This window comes from Xiphophorus maculatus, chromosome 17, assembly GCF_002775205.1.
Source record: "Xiphophorus maculatus strain JP 163 A chromosome 17, X_maculatus-5.0-male, whole genome shotgun sequence".
Taxonomy (NCBI): domain Eukaryota; kingdom Metazoa; phylum Chordata; class Actinopteri; order Cyprinodontiformes; family Poeciliidae; genus Xiphophorus; species Xiphophorus maculatus.
The window spans coordinates 14,649,708-14,667,414 of record NC_036459.1 but is presented as its reverse complement, the minus strand read 5'-3'; the positions used below and the strand labels follow the sequence as shown (position 1 = coordinate 14,667,414).

Genomic DNA, 17,707 nt, shown 5'->3' with positions numbered 1-17,707 from the left:
GTGTTTCTTTTATTCATGTCGCCACTCACAATATGGCGGACGAGCTCACGAATCGTTACTACATGGCATTAAGCAAGTGCGGCCTCTACTACACGTTTGTTGCACCAAACACTTAAATTACCCAGCTATATAAAAATATTAATACGTATTTTATGTTGTATCATTTATTGTACGAGTTTACTAAATATGTATCTGTGGTATATGTAATAGGCGTCTTCTGCTCACGACATTTTGTTCCGAGCTGTGTTACTGTATTATGGTTCCCCCTTCATGTGTCTGACGTGAAGAAGCGCAGTGCCTATGCTGTAGCAGATAAAAAATTGTTCAATTCGTGCATACATATGAATTTTAAGCATGAAACTTACGCAAACGCTGGAGCTTTACCCCGACACCAGGGTGACGCAAGTGCTTTTCAAAAGCGTGAAAAACGCCGCAGAACTGAGGCAGAAAGCGGTGGAGGGAAAAATAAACGGCGCCCTCATCAACCCGACAATGGTGAGCCACTTTTATATTATTGCTGCTTTCAATTCTGTCGACATATTCAACTTATGCCATTTGAAAAATGATAACTGTCTCGTCTTTGTTCATGCTTGTGGGTTTGATAGTGTCTGGGATGTAAAATCCAACTTTGTGTGCATTTACAGCTGGTGGATCCTTTCCAAGTGCTGGTTGCTGCCAATAAAGCTTTTCATTTGCACTCCATTGGAAAGATGAAGACCAGAAGTCTCAACTCGGAAATCATTTTCAGCTTGTCACCGACTAACAATGTGCGTACGTTTGAACTAAAATGTCCAACCACTGTACTTGAACTTGTTCAAATTTTGTCACGTCTCAACCCCATACATCAGCACAGTTCAATGGAAGTTTATGGACCAACACGTGTTGCACGTTGTTGTAAAAGTGGCCTGTAAACCATTGGTCAACTAGACTGTTTGGTTGTAATGCAACAAAAATCGGTTAGAAGGCAAAGCGGCGGCGTTTTCCCAGCCTTTGTTTAACGTCTTCATCGATGCAGATCTCAGAGGCCTTCAAAAGATTTGGGCTCTCCGACAGAGACGACTCGGTCCTGGTGGTGGTGGTTCACGGCAAAGACGAGCTGCAGGCCGTGGCGGACGTCACGGCCGTGGTGGACGGACAGCAGCTTCCAGTGGACCAGGTTTCCTCACTGTCAGACTTGGAGAGGATCAGAAAGGTAATGATCTAAAATGTATGGAATCTCTGCGTATTTTAGCAACCAGAGGCTCACCAACTGGATTCAAAGCATAAGGTGGAACATGTCTGTCATGTTAAACAAGCTTACAGCTATCAATGCTTTATATATACACTCTAAAGGTGCGTAAGTAATATTTTGGGTCTTTTAATGATGCATTAGAAACCACAAATTGGATGCACAAGCTTGGATCTTATCCAGCCGAGATTTTCAGAGCAGCTCTTGCTTATTATTTCAGCCGGAAAATGCTGCCGTGTGTCCTGAACGCATTTGCTCCTTTGTGTCTCCGTTACAGCTGTACAAAGTCACGCCTCAGGAGGAGACATGCGGCAGTCTGCTGGACGCCGTCGTGTGTAGAATGGCCATAAAAGACGTCATGTAAGCACCTACAGACACAACAGCGCCACGGGAATGAAAATCTGCTCTTTTCATCACAGAAATGTCTTTAGGATTATTTTTTATATTTTCGATACTGTTTATGACTGTGTACTCTCCCGGGTTCAGTAGATTGTGTCACAGTTCACTCGTTTTTATTCAGTTCTGTTTTCTGGAGCCAGTTTGTGGGGGGGGAATTTAAATATGAAATCATTAAAAATGATCCTGTTTCCAGTCTTTCTCTGCTTCTTTTTGAACTGTTTTGAGATCCGAGTCCTGTGTTAAATTCGGTTGAAACCTTCTAACGTCGCTTAAGGATGTTTTTTTGCCCTTTCATGTTTATGTGAAAAGATGAAAAGTACATTTTGATGTCCGTGACCATGTCTGGCTCAACGTGACTTGCATTAGATATACAAAAAGAAAAATGAATCTATCTTTAATTACTTCCGTCTGTCTATTTTTTATTTTTTTTCCATGGGTTCCATATTTAAAGGTTATAGCTGCTGAATCACGCACGCCAATTGAGCCGGCTCTCTTACATTTCCCAAAGCCAAACAAAGTAAAGAATATGTAACGTTTTTTTTTTTTTTTTTCAGAAATCGTAGATTTATTTTGAATCTTGCGTTTATCGGCTTTGCAATCATAAACAGAATTACTCCACAAAAGCTAAAAACTACTCTGCGAATTTTGAACTAGCTTGAAGCCCAAATGTCTAGAAAAATCTCTTAATATTTTCCAGATTCAGTGTCTTTGTCTTTGACTAGTGATTTGTGCTGGTACTCAGTAAAAAAAAGTCACTTCATAAACAATGTAATCAATTTAACCAAGCTAATTTTGTCAACAACTACATCTGCTCTAAATTTATGATGCTGGTTTTCAGTGTTAGTTCCAAGATTTGTGTTAAAAGACTAAAGACAAATAAAAAAAGAAAAAAGAAAAACATTTCCCTTTTGAATTGAGGAAAAAATGTGAAGGAACGGCTTTCAGATTTATCCAAAAATCAAGTCGGAGCGTCTTAGTCCGGAAAGTTGGCCAGCTCGTCTTTTCCGACGTTCCCTCCGCTGAGGACGCACACGGCGGTCTTCCCCTCCAGGTCGGGAATCTTGTCGCTGACGAGCGCGGCGAAGGCGGCGGAACCCGACGGCTCGACCACCAGCCCGGCTCGGTAGAGGGCGGAGACGGCCGCCCTGATCTCGTCGTCGCTCACCAGGACGATCTGCTCCACGTAGAGCCGACACAGCTCAAAGGGCAGCCGGCCTGTGGAGCAGAGCAGCGCCGCGGTTACCACGCCATATTGAACGCATTCGCCTGGCGACTGGCTCGAGGTTTCTACCTGGTCTGGAGTCGGTTTTTAGTATTTTCCTGGTCTGGTTAGACATGGAAGGAGAAAATAGGAGGATGGAAAAATGTTTGCATTTCCAGCTTTGATCTTTGTCCAGTCGCCTAAATGTTGTCTTTCTTTCTTAGACTTAGACTGACTTTATTGTCATTTTGCATGCACAGGGTGTATACAGAACGAAATTTTGTTGCATACGGCTCAGGACCTTCCTGATTTGTTTTTCCTTTCCTCCTTTTGCCCTTTTCTACTTCGCTGTGTCCGTCCATCTGTCCACCATTCATTCTTCAGTCTTGCTTTTTGTTCTTTCACTACTGAGCCTTTGTAACAACTACTTTCCTCCTTCTTTCCCTTTTTGTTTTTCTTTCCACCCTTGTCTCCTACATTTCATCCTTCCTTCCTTCGCTGTATCAGTTGTTTCTTTGTTCCTTTCTTGTGTTTTTCTGTTCTTTCCTTATATCATTTGCATTGTTCTCTTTCCTTTCTTCATTTCATAATTTCTTTCTTCCTTCTACATTTCATTTCTCCTCTTCCGTTCATTGTTTCCTTCCTTCCTGTCATTTTCTGTTTTTTTTCTCTCTTGTATTTTTCTATTTTCTTTCTTAACTTCCTTTTATCTCTTTATTCCTTCCTTCTGTCTTTTTTTACTTCCTCATGTGCCAGTTCATTCTTTGTTTTTCTTTTTTAATTTTCACGCTTGTGTCCTTCCTTTTCTCCTCTAGTTCTATTTGGGTACTTCCTCATTGGCTTCCAGTCTTTCCTTCCTTTTTATTTATCCACACACAAGATAATGAGGCTAAACAATTAAAAAATCTGGAACAGTCTAGAGTTTTACATGAGAAATATGTACAACTCTACTGGTTGGACCAAATTTTATTTAGGCGCAATGAACTAAAGTGAGACTGAATATATAAATGCGTGCTCCACTGATAAGTGGATTAAAAAAAACATGGCTTTTATTTCAAGGTATCAAGTTAAATGGGGTTCAGTAAGAAAGCAAGCACTACTTTAGGTTGACTAGAAAATTAAATCTCTTTAAGATGCCAGAAGGTTTTGGGTGTAAAAGGACTAAACTTGATGAGTCCATGTGATGTGAATACCTGTGGAAAGGGAAACGTTTTCACAATCAGTTCCTACATGCCAGCATAGAGGAGGACTAACCTGCAGAAGGAGGTGCAAGGCCAGAGGCGATGCTGTGTGTATCCATCCACACCGGCTTCTTCTCAATAAAGCTTTGGTACATCGTACAGGCTGGTGGCAAACACACACAGACACACACAGACACTCGGTATAAACAAGCTCTACGCCGATGATCTGTTTCCGCACTTGGGCGGCCGATTTTCAGTTTCACTTCACCTCCTTCTGGTTCCACGCCGTAGATCCTGGTCGTGTCGCACCCCGAGAGCTTGACGGCAGCAGCAACCCCGGCGAGCAGGCCGCCCCCACCGCAGCAGACCACCACCACGTCCGGGTCCGGCACCGCCTCCAGCAGCTCCAGGCCCAGGCTGCGCACGCACAGATTCTCGTTTTAGAAATGAGAGCCAGTTGAAAAGCACGTGTCCCGTTTCCTTCCACCTCGCCCGTTTTTGCTACTCGGTGAAATTTTCTTGCTAAATTGAAATAAATGTATAGGGTAAGGGGGAGAAAAAAAAAGTCAAGGTTTTGTTTAAGTTGGGAGAACCTGGCGTGTCCGGCTATTAGATCCAGGTCGTCGTAGGAGTGCAGGAAGGTCATGTTGTCCTCCTGAACGCACCGGTTCACCGCACTCATCAGAGAGGACCCGGGAACTCGCTCTACTTCCACCCCAAAAGTCTGAGGAATAAATTCAGAAATAGATCCCTTTACAACCTTTATATCAGGTATGATGGAACGTTTCATTTATGGTTTTTCCAGTCCAACCTGGATAAGGGTGGCCCTGGACTCCGGGGCCGTTTCTGGCATGACCACCTTCCCCTTGGAGCCGTAGTGTTTCGAGGCGTAGGCGAAGGACTTCCCATAGTTCCCCGCTGACATGGTCACAAAATGGCCACCGCTCGGTCTTCTGGAGAATTGATTGGCCACTCCTCTGATTTTAAAGGACCCTGTCAATCAGAAACGAGGAATATCAAGTGGGTGGAGGGGGATGGAAGGGTCAGACGTGGGATCGAGAGAGTGCAGCTCCCCCACTGACCGGTTTTCTGCATGTTTTCCAGCTTGATGTGGACGTTGCAGCTGACGCTCAATGGCAGCGTTGTCTGGCACCAGGGGATCATGGGGGTGTTGAGGACACCCAGGGGGCTGTTCCTCACCGTCTCCCTGGCTTCTCTCAGCAGTTCCAGGGTGACGGCGTCCGTAGACACGTCACTCATCTGCAGAACCAACAAAAACATGTGCAACGTACTTTAAAAAAATTCAACCTGGTATTATTTAACCTTGCCCATTTATTTTTCCTTTAACAGACAAAGTAGAGATAATTTGAATGAATGGAAAATATATGATATCTATGTGTCTTGGAAAAAGCATTCAATGTATTAATTGCATTGCTGCTCTCCCATAAAGGCTTTCAGCAAATCGTATGTTTTTATCTGTGTCATTGTGCTGCATTTGAAATGATCTTACATTGTATGACAGATATTTTGATGTTTTTAGTATTTTTCATTTCTGTGTTAGTAATTTGTTATGTATTATAGTTTGTTTTTCCATTTATTTTTTTATTTCCTCAATAATTTATCCTCAGTAAATTATTTTATTTGTCTATTTTCATTTTATTTACTTTGACCATTTCCAGCGTGGGACGTACTTGGTGTCATGCTTGTTTGCATGGAAAGTGCAAATAAACCCTGGTTGATTGATATATTATAAACCTATGGCTTGTTATTAGCTGCAAAAAAAAATGTTGCAAATATAAAAAAAAACTTCTTGTTCTGGATACTTTCAAACAATGAATCCAAGACAGAAATTGATGTACAGATCTCACTTTGAAAAACACCTAAAATAAGCAAATACTTTGCGCATTAAGTTCGGCATACTTTACACTTACCTTATTGCTAATATTAGTTGCTATTTCGTTCTGCAAACGATATGTCTCGATGTACGGACGTTGGACCGTGTTTTTTTTTTTTCTCCCCCGGCCCCTGTTGTCCCTGTTCTGACCGGAACTAAGACGTCGGACGTAATTTCGCGACGGACCTGAACATGTTGAGAGGCGTTAGCTCACGTTTTTGTAGTTACGCAAGTTTTAAATGAATAAAGTTGTATATATTTGTTGGAAACGACATGGGGCTTGTAAGACACGTCGTGTGCGCCATGTCGGGTGGAGTTGACAGCTCTGTGGCAGCTCTGCTATTAAAGAGAAGAGGTGAGACATTCTTGGGAAACTAAACGGTTTAAAACACCACTTCAGTTACCCCAAAGTAGCCGTGTGTTTGTTTCCTTGCTGCAAACTCGGCAGACGTTTGTCTGTTGTTCCTAAATGTGCTTCTTAAAGTGCTGACGGTTGTTGTGGGTGTCTGCCACTCGAAGGCTACAATGTGACAGGGGTGTTCATGAAGAACTGGGACTCTCTGGACGAGAGTGGAGTCTGCAGCACAGAGAGGGATTGTGACGACGCCTACAGAGTGTGCCAGACTCTGGACATCCCTTTCCACCAGGTGTCCTATGTCAAAGAATACTGGCACGACGTATTTAGGTACCTTACTTGTCCTTAAAAGAAGCCATTTGCAGCTAATGTCACCTATGTTCCTGAGTTTCAGTTGTCCCCAATGTATTTGCAGCAACCTGCTGAAGGAATACGAAAAGGGCAGGACGCCAAACCCCGATATACTCTGCAACAAACACATCAAATTCAACCATTTCCACAAGTACGCCATCCACACTTTAGGTACGTATGCTTTTAGAATAACATATTTTGAATCTTTGTGGCTTCTAACATGTGCCTGCTGTCAAATAAGTGAGCAGCATATCAAAACCGGCATTAAAAACCTGCTAATTACTAGAATATAGGCATGCAGTTACAAAATGCCTATATTCTGTTAAAAATGTCCAGTTTTTTATATGAATAATCAACTGGGGAGCTAATAACATGTGTATTATTTTTAAACCACTGCCTTCACTTGCTCGTACTTACACAATAATAAAATTAAGATGTTAGCAAAGTTGTTTATTATTTGAAAACCCAGTTTATTATTTATTTGTTGGTTTGAGTTTTTTTTGTTCTGTTTTAATTTATATTTTCAGTGCAGTGGCGGTGTAAATGCTTAATAATAACTAAAAGGATAGGTGTTATTTTGTTTGTATTAAGTCAGTGCAATTTTTGGCAATGTTGGATCACTTTTATGGCATTTATTAAGTCCTAATATCCTGCTGAAATTTCTCCTTCCTGCTAGATGATCCAATAGGTTTTCACAAAGACCTTGTTCTGATTGGCTGACAACCTGCTTTACTTGTTTTGCGCGTAAACTGGTGCGCTTTGCTTCTGCTTCAGGTGCCGACGCCATGGCAACCGGTCATTACGCTAGGACATCCCAGGAAGATGAGGAAGTTTTCCAGCAGTCGCACACGACCCGACCCACCACACTGTTCAGGGATCGATTCGAGATCAGAAACCGTAAGCGTTCGGCTCCGTTTTCAGTCAAACCCATCTCTCTTTCCAGCACATTTGTTCGTGTCCAACGCGCTGTAACTCTCCTGTGCTTTTTTGGGGGGGGGTTCTTCTCCCGGATTTCTTCCCTTCAGCCGTGAAGCTGTGCAAAGGAGCCGACCTGGCCAAAGACCAGACTTTCTTCCTCAGCCAAATCTTGCAGGACGCCTTACGGCAAACCCTCTTCCCACTCGCCGGACTCACTAAGGAGTTTGTGAAAAAGATGGCTGCTGAAGCAGGGTTTCACCACGTGTTAAAAAAGAAAGAGGTATAAGGAAAAATAGACGTGTCCAATTAGTCATTGAGCTCTACTTGTTATACTCAGTCTGAACCTTAAGACCTCTATTCTTACAGAGCATGGGCATTTGCTTCATTGGAGAGAGAAATTTTGAAAACTTCATTTTAGAGGTGAAATGCAAGTCTTTTTTTCCCCCCCCCTTCGTTTTGTTCTCTGTCTCTGATTTCTAACATTTGTATGGTGAAAAAGTGATAATCCGCTACAGTTTTGTTTTACCTGTCAGTATCTGGAGCCTAAACCTGGGAACTTTGTGTCTATTGAGGACGGGACGGTGAAAGGAACGCATAAAGGTCTGATTATCATAGTTATTATGCAAAGCCTTTTCGTTAAAAAAGTCTTAGTGTTCTTGTCTCCTGCTTGTGGTTCTTCTACAGGTTGGTTTACGCTGACCCTGGGCCAGCGGGCGAGGATAGGTGGCCAGAAGGATGCCTGGTTTGTGGTCGATAAAGATATTGTCACCGGCGATGTTTTTGTGGTGAGAACATCTTTTTTTCTTTTTTTTTCCACCTCTGTTTTATGGAATTGTACTCAGATTTTATGTGACAGCCCTACAGCTGGATGATATGGCTGAAAAAATGTATCACAATACAAGTATTTTGTTGCTAGGTGACCCAAATGGAATAAGTTGGTTGACGCTGCCGGCGTTTCTTCGCTAGACGTGAGAGGTTGAGAAGCTAAAGTCTTTCCTCTGACTACATCCCCCAGAATGCTGTGCGTTTCTGTATCAGAATTCAGTCAAATCATTGAATATTCTATTAGAATTGTATTACCTATGATTTTGATCAATCGCGATGTAGATAGTTATTGATCTATTATTCAGCCCTAGTTAGACCAAAACAAAACATTGCAAAATCATTGTAAACTTTTATAAAGATACATTTACAGATATGGTATGTAGTTTGGCATACATACTATTGCAACAAGATATTAGTTTCACTAACGAAAGCAGTTGATTAGTGTCTCCAAAGCTCAAATAATGCTTAAACTACAACCCCACATCGACCCCAAATCCCAGATTAGTTTGTTTTCTAACCATACAGCCAGGCAGAGATTTAAAGAGGAATGGCAAAAGCAAATGAGGTGGATTAGCAGTCCTTGCTAACAACTGTTGGTGACATCCAGGACATGTTACTGTGGAATATTGTCTCTACTGCCCGGATATCGAGCAGTTAGTGTGTCATGAGACAGTCATACACCAGCAGTCTTCAGTCAGAGGCGTCTCGATATTTGTCGCAAGACTGACTGCTATCATAGAGCCTTATGAGTTACGACAACATCTACTTTCCTTTGGAATAAATACATTATTTTTGAATTGAATATAAATATGTATGAACACCTTTGGGAGCCTCTGTATTCTACATTACCCTGCCCAGCATACCAAAAATGTAGGGCTTCACAATATATTATCACTAGCATTGGTACAGGCCAATATTAGTCATTTTTTAACATGTCGGTATCTGTACAGACAGATATCGGCATTTATCAGACAGATAAATACTGATAATCTATCTGTCTGATAAATACCAGTATTGGAGCTCTACAACTCTTCTTGTATTTTCTTGAAATACAACATGAAATACAACAATTTCCATTCTGTTGTCATTTGTTTCTGGTGGGGAATGCGAAGAGGTTGGTCATGTGGTTTTAGTTTTTTTTTGGTCATGTGACCATGATAGTGATGCAGCCAAGAATTATGGGGAGTTTAACTAAAGCAGTGGTGGTCGAAATAAATATAACATCGGTAAATATTGGTTATCGGTCACAACAGCAATGTTAATATCTGCCAAAATGTTCATATTGGTGCAATGCCACAAAAACGTATATTAAACGCCTCCTGTTTCAGGCTCCGACCACCAATCACCCAGCTCTCTTCCGTGACACGGCGCGGACCGACCGCTTCCACTGGATCGCCTCGGACCCACCCGCGGAGCTGGTCAGGACCCAGATGATGGAGTGCCACTTCCGCTTCATCCACCAGATGGCGCTCAGTGAGTCTGGCCGCCTCAGAGCCACTTAAGGTGACGGCAAAGCGAGGCAGACTCACTCTGAACGTTCTCCCCCTGCAGTTCCCTGCACCGTGACTCTGAACATGGACGGTTCGTTGTGGATTTCTCTCTCTCAGCCGGTCAGAGCGCTGACGCCCGGACAGGTATCGAGTCAAGCACCACTCCAAGACTTTCCCTCCAATGTTGACTTCATGAAGCAGGTCTTTAACTCCAGTCGCTGGCTCTGTCCCTGCCTCAGTTTGCAGTTCTCTACAAAGGCGACGAATGCCTGGGCAGCGGCAAGATCATCCAGCTGGGGCCCAGCGAATTCACGCTGCAGAAGGGACGCGAAAGGCTAGTGGCGAACCGGCAGCAGAACAACGAGCCGATCCCCGATCCAGCTGGCTGAGATCAGAGATCAGTGCTCCGAGTGCGACCGTCTTGGATCTGCCTGTCTGGTACATTAGGTAGCACGAGGAGATGTTTATAGTGATTTTACTCAACCTTTCGGTCTCAGTGGTGTTTATTATCCAAGGATAAAACAGTAGGAGGAAAGAGTTACGTTTTGCTGCTAGGTGCTTCGATAAATCATCTGTATCCTTACATCAAAATGGAGTCTTTATAGTAATAAGATGGTTTACTGAGAAAAAATAATACGTTTCTAGACCATACACTACTACTGACTTCTAAAAGGACACAGATGAAATATAAAGTGGACAGGCGGTCCACTTTATATTTATTCTAAAATTGTATAATCTTGTGTAAATGTATTAAAAATGTATAAAGTTAATTTTAAAAAATATCATGATGGGACTACAACTCGAAACAGTGAAGTTCTGCAAATTATTTGCCGATGGAAAAAGTCCAGCATTTTCGCATGCAGACCAGCCGCGTCGAAGGGTACACCGCGCCTGCAGCAAAGCACGGCGGTGGCTTAGTGATGCTGGTGGGCTGAGGCGCCTCCTCCGGATCTGGAGACCTGCAGCACACGGAGGGCGCGACGGAACCCATCCTGGGAGGAAACGTCACGTCGTCCGAGTTAGAGATGGTAGGTTGCAGTCGTTTTGTTTGATGGAAGCACTGCACCACTAATAAAGCACGGTGATGGTGGATTGGCGATATACATATAGATATGCTTTTAATTCACAGGACTTTGGTGCCTTTCGGTCACTGAGTTGCTTATGAACTCCTCTATATGCTGTTGTATAATGTGAAGTTATGTGTCTTGAAATAGGTCGTAAAGCAAAGCAACTATCTGAAACCACTCCAGAACAAATATCCATAAACCTAAAAAAAAAAAAACTTAAACCAAGATGTAATCAGAAAGAAAGGATTGGACATAAAATTATCGCTGCAACGTATTATCTGTGAAAGTGTTTTAAAGCAATTAAACCTTGGGGTGTACTTAGTTATTCCACCACTAGATTCTCCTTTTTTGTCCTCATCTCTCTTTGGTACCAAGTGAAACGGTTTCATTTTAATTGTAGATTTAAAGTGAGATACAGATCGGGATGTTTGTATGAAATGTTCTGTTAAATCTGAACTGTAAATTTCTGTCCTTTTTGGCTCTAAAATAAGTTTTTGGCTCTAAAATAAGTTTTTGGCATTTTAGAAAAACGTCCAGTCAATTGGCCTGTAATCTGCTCACTTTCATGGTAGTGTTTCTTTCTGCGATGTCACAGATGTAACAAACGGAGCTCATAAAAATGACTCAATAAAACTGAATGTTGACGGGGTAACCCGGTTCCTGTTCCGAAGACGCAAGTTATCCTGCTTGGAAACTAACTGTCTTTTTTTTCCCCCTTTCTACTTTTTGTATGCATTAGTCCATCAAACCACAAGGGGGGGCTGTGACACAAGATTCCCAACTGAAACTTTAGTTTGACAAGAGCGCATTCTATTTTTAATGCAATTTTAGAGATTTTTTTTTCTATTATTAATCCGTCACTAAGAAAAACACAAAGACTCTTTACAAAACTGCAGAAATCGAATAAAGCAAACTATAATTAAGTTACCCTAAGTCTTCATTATTTTAAAAATCTTTGACCCAAATATGTGATCCTGGTTTTATTTCAGAGCAGAGCCAGGAGGGAGTTGTGTAAAAGTATAAACATTAATGATTAAACCAGCGGTGCTAGTCCTTTTCCCTTTTAATATAATGTACATTTTTATCAGTGGATAAAAATGTATATTATGCATATAATCCAGTCTAGCCTGGGGCGTCGTTGACCTCTTCCACCCCATGGTGGCGCCACTGATCCTCTGTTCTTGTCACGGAAAGTTGTCAGTTTTATTCTAGGATTTATTTGTAACACCAGTGTGGATGAAATGTGTCCCCAACGCAGCAACAGACAATACATTCAAATAAAAATGCTAAATTGTGAGTTTTAACATAACGTGCGTACCTTGGTCATCTCTTTCGTGTTCGAAATGATTATCAAACCTATATTTGTTTTAACATGAGAATCAGTTATTTTGAAGTAATTAAAATTTACGGAAATGTTCATGTTTTGATACATTTCTAAGTGTGATTACAAGAATATTGTAAATTTTAAGACAAAGCGGAACTTTTTAGAAATAAAATTTTCCGTAATTTTAAACTTCTATCTAAAGTGTCAGAGCAAATTAAACAGCATTCCAATTATTGACAAACTCAGCATAATCACAACTATGTAGGTCAGTGATGTAGCTACCACTGTAGGTTTATGTTGTATAAAATATTTAATAAAAATTCTGAAGTGTGTCAAATTTATACATTTAGAAACTAGCACAGCAAATTAAAGAAATAGTCAAGTTTCTTTAAAAACTTGACTATTATTACTACTATTATATTTCTCAGTTCTTATGAACACTTAAAAGTTTAAAGTATATTAAATTAAATGAAACTAGCCACATGTGATGTCAAAGCAGAATCATTCTTAATGAACCTCATTAGCAGTATGATTGCAAATATTGTATTTATCAATTCCCTGAAATCTTTAACGATGTAAAATCATTTTCAAATTTGAAATCTAGAGACTGAGTTGATTTAAAGTTACTGACCAGCTGATCTGTTCCAATCTTGCACCTGTTGTAATGTGATTTATCCAACTATACAGGAAGCAGACATTTGTGTTTCTTCAGTTTGGTTTGCAAATTTTGGATTGTAAACTCACGCAGCATCCACACTACGTTCTATATTTATTGTCAATGAACATTTGTTAGTGAAGACTATCTACACCACCGGCAAGACTCTTTAAGCCTAAACTAACTCTTGATAAACTTCTGAGAAATACATTCAGTGAGAATTTAAGTGCTGCTTGGTTCGCTTGTGTCTCGGGCCGGCTCTGTGGCTCAGAAGACAGATGCAGTCCTGAAGCGCACTCTGAAAACTTCTCAGTAATGATACTTTTTCACTTTTATAGCTGCACAAAACTTCTGCAAAAGACGCGAACGGAATTTTATTTTTTAAACAATGCTCTTGTGCTCATTGGTCATCCTGCCAGCGGCAAATCTCCATCAGAAAAAGAAAAGCCCCCACTCGGGGGAACGCAGCAGGTTTATGGAAATAAGTTGAGGAGGAAGAGGGGAGGAGGTAGTGGAGGAGGAGATCCACGGAGCCATTTTGTACTCATTTTAAACTCAGTTGGCCTCACGCAGCAGCCGCGCGCTCTGGATACGCTGACACCATGGATACCGAGCGTTAAAACTCCACAATGAGGGATAAAAGCAAAATGCGGTGTTGGGAGAGGGAGAGTTAAGCCATTACTGGAGCCCTTTCGGTGAACCTGACTGGGATCTGGCAGGTATCCGGGCATGGAGCCGGCGATGTGTCGGATTTGGATCTGTGTCCTGCTCGCGGTGCCGCTTGCGGGATGTTTGGAGATGCACCTTTCGGAGACTTTACAGCCCGGGAGCATTTTGGCAAACCTGTCTCTGGGACCTGGTTGGACGTATAACATCGACAGGACTTTATCTCCCAACTTCATCCAGACGCTTTTCCAAGTTGGGAAGCGCAGCGGGGTGATCCGCCTGTCCCGCAGGATTCAGTGCGCGCACACGCCGAGGAACCCAGCGCCTGTTTATTTCAGAGCAGGTTCCTCAACGTCCGGGGACGCGACCCTGACGCATTTTAACGTGTTTGTCCACGGACAGAACTGTTTTATTAAGTACAAGAGAAAGACTGAGCCGGACATTCACATTGAACACGTTTTGAAAGTGAGGTCAGCTTCCTGTTTACTCGCAGGTAAATTGTTATTGAATGTAAAGAAACTTTTGCCAGCATCCACGCAAAGTGTAACCCTTTTAAATTCTAAATGTGTTGGAAATGACTTTGTTGCTGCGTTCATGCATGGAGATTTGTTCCTGGTCAACGACTTGTGCCTTGAACACAAAGAAAAGGTGGATTTGCACTGCACCCTGCATGGCTCTCCAGGCAGCAGGCTGTCTGTGCAGCTGAGTTTGACTCTGTCACAACATGAAAGTACCCACAGAAAGTCTGGCAAACTGATCCACAGGGGGAAGCGTCAGGTTAACTCAGGTCCGCGGTTCCAGATCTCCACCTATCAGGTGTCTGTCCCTGAGAATGAGCCCCCATACACACATGTCATCAACCTAAAAGCAGTTGATCCGGATGATGGCGAGGCAGGGAGGCTGGAGTACAGCATGAAGTCTCCTCAAGACAAGAGGTCTGATAATTACTTTCGAATAGATGCAAAGACGGGGAGCGTATCGACCATTCAGCAGCTTGATAGAGAACTAATGGACACACATGTTTTCTTAGTTTTTGCAACTGACAATGGCACCCCAAAAAGATCGACCAGTTCTATCCTGACCATCACAGTTAGTGACAAAAATGACCACAGGCCCGTGTTTGAGCAAAAAAATTACAAAATCAACATCAGGGAGAATGTGGAGGTTGGCTTTGAGGTGATGACCATACGTGCCACTGATGGTGATGCCCCCTCCAACGCCAATATGGTTTATAAAATTGTCAATGAAGACGGTATCAACTCTGTGTTTGAGATCGACTCCCGGAACGGCTTGGTGAGGATCAGGGAGCGGCCTGACAGGGAGACCCGAGCCCAATACAAGCTGATCGTTGAGGCTGATGACCAGGGCAAGGACCCTCATCCTCTGACCGCCACTGCCACAGTTCAGATCACTGTGGAGGATGAAAATGACAACTATCCCCAGTTTAGCGAGAAGCGGTACGAGGTACAGGTCCCAGAGAACGTTGCTGTCAACACTAAAGTTATACAAGTGGAAGCGACTGACAAAGACGAGGGGAATAACGCCAAAGTTCAGTACAGCATCATCAGCGGCAACATTAAAGGCCAGTTCTACATAAACTCCGAAAAGGGTGAGATTAATGTCATCAACCCTCTGGACTATGAGATGATTCGGGAGTATAATCTAAGGATCAAAGCTTACGATGGTGGCAGGCCCCCATTGATGAATAACACTGGAATGGTAGTGGTGCGTGTGGTGGACATCAACGACAATGCTCCTATGTTTGTCAGCACTCCTTTCCAGGCCACTGTGTTGGAAAATGTTCCCCTCGGTTATTCTGTTATTCACATTCAAGCAATAGATGGCGATTCAGGAGAAAACGCTCGTCTGGAATACCGGCTCACTGACACAACACCTGGTTTCCCGTTCACCATCAACAACAGCACCGGCTGGATTACAGTTGGTGAAGAACTGGACAGGGAGACTACTGACTTCTACACCTTTGGCGTTGTGGCAAGAGATCATGGGAGTCCTGCTATGTCTTCATCAGCCATCGTAAGCATCATGGTGCTGGACGTGAATGACAACGTCCCGGCATTTACTGAAAAGACATACTCTTTAAAGATCAATGAAGATGCCGTTGTGGGGACCAGTGTGCTGACCGTGACAGCTGTGGACAGGGACATTAACAGCGTGGTGACTTATCAGATCTTCAGTGGAAACACCAGAAACCGCTTTTCCATCACCAGCCAGAGTGGTGGGGGCCTCATCACCCTGGCCCTTCCCCTGGACTACAAGCAAGAGCGGCAGTACGTCCTGACGGTCATGGCGAGCGATGGGACACTCTACGACACGGCTCAGATTTTCATCAACGTGTCGGACGCAAATACACACCGGCCTGTTTTTCAGACCAGTGGCAACCTGCAGGTGCTTCTTGGTGAGGAAAAGCCTATAGGCTCTTTTGTGACTATGATCACTGCAACGGATGATGACACGGGGGAGAACGCTCGCATCACGTATGTCATGGAAGATAATGTTCCACAATTTAAGATAGACCCCGATACTGGTGTAATCACAACACAGATGGAGATCGACTATGAACACCAAGCGTCCTACACTTTAGCCATCATTGCCAGAGACAATGGCATCCCTCAGAAATCTGATACCACTTATGTGGAGATTAGAATTGAGGATGCTAATGACAATGCTCCCATCTTTAACAAAGATGTATACAAGGGCAGTGTACTTGAAGATGCACCTATCCAAACCAGTGTTCTCCAGATTGTTGCGTCAGACAGAGATTCTGACTCCAATGGAAGGGTGAGTTACACCTTTCAGGGTGGAGAAGACGGAGAAGGCGATTTCACCATTGAAACATATTCTGGAATAATTCGAACTGCTCGCAAACTGGACCGCGAGAACGTTGCTTTTTACAACCTGAAGGCGTTAGCTGTGGATAGAGGGCTTCCTCCTCTGAAGGCAGTTGTTTCTGTTAATATTTCAGTCCTAGACATAAACGACAACGCTCCGGTGTTTGAGAAGGATGAGCTTTTTATTTATGTGGAGGAAAACAGCCAAGTGGGGTCCGTTGTTGCCCAAATCACTGCCACCGACCCAGACGAGGGCACCAATGCTCAGATTATGTACCAGATTGTGGAAGGAAATATTCCAGAAGTTTTTCAGCTCGACATTTTTAACGGCGACCTCATCGCGCTCACAGACCTGGACTACGAGACCAAAACAGAATACATCATTGTGGTCCAGGCCACCTCAGCCCCATTGGTGAGCCGGGCTACAGTACACATCCGGCTAGTGGACATGAATGACAACGTACCTGTACTGCAGAACTTTGAGATCATCTTCAACAACTATGTCACCAACAAGTCCAACAGTTTTCCAACTGGAATTATTGGAAAGGTACCAGCCCATGATCCAGATGTGTCGGATAAGCTGCGTTACAAGTTTGAATCTGGAAATGACCTCAATTTGCTGCTGTTGAATGAAGACACTGGGGATCTGAGACTGAGCAGGGATCTGGATAATGACAGGGCTCTGGAAGCCCCCATGACCATTTCTGTCTCAGGTGAGTAAATGCCTCATTGTTTCAGTTCTACTTCTTGCTAAAATCACTGCTTATAAAGTTGGGTTTATGTTGGGTCAGTATTTCCAAACAATAATGGAAATGTTGCGTGAAAAACTCTGCAGGGCTCAAACATCCTTTTCTGTTGAACAGGAGAAGTGGCAAGTTTCAGGTGTAGCATTGAGTGCAGGATCAGTTAAAGTGTTGGCTGCAGGCTCTGTGCTGGATCCGGTTGTGCTGCTTTCTGGGTGATGAATCCATTGTGTGCAAGTGGTTGGTTTGGGTAATAAAAACAAGGTGCTATTATCTGGGGCTACTCTTGTAGCTGAGCTGCTTTGTTTTTGCACTCATGTGGTTTGGTGTCGAAAGAAGGAGCTCAAGTATGCCAAGGATTTATTTCCCTCATTTTTTGGTCTTCTGCAGAAGCACTGCAGGGGGGGAGTTTAATGGACATCTTGTGGCAAGTTGTTCGCAGATGCAACAAAGGACTTGCTTTGCATACTTTCTTGCACTGGTTTTTTGAGCTAAAGTTGAAAGAAGTGTCTGGAACATGGGTTCTGATCTTTAGGCATTCTTCCTGCAAGGTCATGTAGA

The 17,707-nt window shown here is 42.9% G+C and overlaps 4 protein-coding genes across 9 annotated transcripts in view; 3 read left to right on the top strand and 1 right to left on the bottom strand.

Annotated features, from left to right (window-relative positions):
* Positions 1–249: 249 nt before the first annotated feature.
* tprkb (TP53RK binding protein) lies at positions 250–1,822 on the top strand. Its single transcript, XM_005801184.3, has 4 exons — positions 250–495; positions 645–767; positions 1,016–1,192; positions 1,506–1,822. Exons 1-4 carry the CDS (start codon positions 355–357, stop codon positions 1,590–1,592), a joined length of 528 nt encoding a protein of 175 aa, XP_005801241.1. The 5' UTR covers positions 250–354; the 3' UTR covers positions 1,593–1,822.
* Positions 1,823–2,169: 347 nt separating this feature from the next.
* Positions 2,170–5,305, bottom strand: LOC102227422 (phenylserine dehydratase). The gene is made up of 6 exons (XM_014469574.2): positions 5,092–5,305; positions 4,821–5,002; positions 4,603–4,733; positions 4,278–4,426; positions 4,083–4,172; positions 2,170–2,842 (listed from the first exon to the last, which is right to left on the bottom strand). Exons 1-6 carry the CDS (start codon positions 5,288–5,290, stop codon positions 2,601–2,603), a joined length of 993 nt encoding a protein of 330 aa, XP_014325060.2. The 5' UTR covers positions 5,291–5,305; the 3' UTR covers positions 2,170–2,600.
* Positions 5,306–6,073: 768 nt separating this feature from the next.
* Positions 6,074–10,628, top strand: trmu (tRNA 5-methylaminomethyl-2-thiouridylate methyltransferase). 3 transcript variants are annotated; one of them, XM_023350669.1, is made up of 11 exons: positions 6,074–6,258; positions 6,423–6,588; positions 6,674–6,780; positions 7,384–7,506; positions 7,635–7,807; positions 7,894–7,947; positions 8,100–8,127; positions 8,212–8,312; positions 9,681–9,825; positions 9,904–9,986; positions 10,082–10,628. In XM_023350669.1, exons 1-11 carry the CDS (start codon positions 6,177–6,179, stop codon positions 10,229–10,231), a joined length of 1,212 nt encoding a protein of 403 aa, XP_023206437.1. In that variant the 5' UTR covers positions 6,074–6,176; the 3' UTR covers positions 10,232–10,628. The 3 variants fall into 3 exon arrangements, with proteins under 3 accessions (XP_023206437.1, XP_005801275.1, XP_023206438.1); XM_005801218.3 differs by having other exon boundaries at positions 8,061–8,127; XM_023350670.1 differs by lacking the exon at positions 9,904–9,986 and having other exon boundaries at positions 8,061–8,127.
* Positions 10,629–13,437: 2,809 nt separating this feature from the next.
* The window catches only part of celsr1 (cadherin EGF LAG seven-pass G-type receptor 1), an 85,823-nt gene continuing 81,553 nt past the window's right edge, over positions 13,438–17,707 (top strand). For all 4 annotated transcript variants that reach the window (XM_023350668.1, XM_023350667.1, XM_023350665.1 and 1 more), the window contains exon 1: positions 13,438–17,116. In XM_023350668.1, the coding sequence (XP_023206436.1) occupies positions 13,618–17,116 (3,499 nt within the window). In that variant the 5' untranslated portion in view covers positions 13,438–13,617. The remainder of the gene's footprint in view (positions 17,117–17,707) is intronic.

Excerpts from the sequence above, each read along its gene's own strand:
- trmu (XM_005801218.3), top strand. The coding sequence starts at position 6,177 with ATGGGGCTTGTAAGACACGTCGTGTGCGCCATGTCGGGTGGAGTTGAC. Across the intron at positions 6,259-6,422 it reads TCTGCTATTAAAGAGAAGAG|GCTACAATGTGACAGGGGTG; the intron begins GTGAGACATTCT and ends TGCCACTCGAAG. Across the intron at positions 7,948-8,060 it reads TTGAAAACTTCATTTTAGAG|TATCTGGAGCCTAAACCTGG; the intron begins GTGAAATGCAAG and ends TTTACCTGTCAG.
- tprkb (XM_005801184.3), top strand. The coding sequence starts at position 355 with ATGAAACTTACGCAAACGCTGGAGCTTTACCCCGACACCAGGGTGACG. Across the intron at positions 768-1,015 it reads GCTTGTCACCGACTAACAAT|ATCTCAGAGGCCTTCAAAAG; the intron begins GTGCGTACGTTT and ends TCATCGATGCAG. Across the intron at positions 1,193-1,505 it reads ACTTGGAGAGGATCAGAAAG|CTGTACAAAGTCACGCCTCA; the intron begins GTAATGATCTAA and ends TCTCCGTTACAG.
- LOC102227422 (XM_014469574.2), bottom strand. The coding sequence starts at position 5,290 with ATGTTTTTGTTGGTTCTGCAGATGAGTGACGTGTCTACGGACGCCGTC. Across the intron at positions 4,734-4,820 it reads CCAGGGCCACCCTTATCCAG|ACTTTTGGGGTGGAAGTAGA; the intron begins GTTGGACTGGAA and ends TTTATTCCTCAG. Across the intron at positions 2,843-4,082 it reads CCTTGCACCTCCTTCTGCAG|GCCGGCTGCCCTTTGAGCTG; the intron begins GTTAGTCCTCCT and ends TCTGCTCCACAG.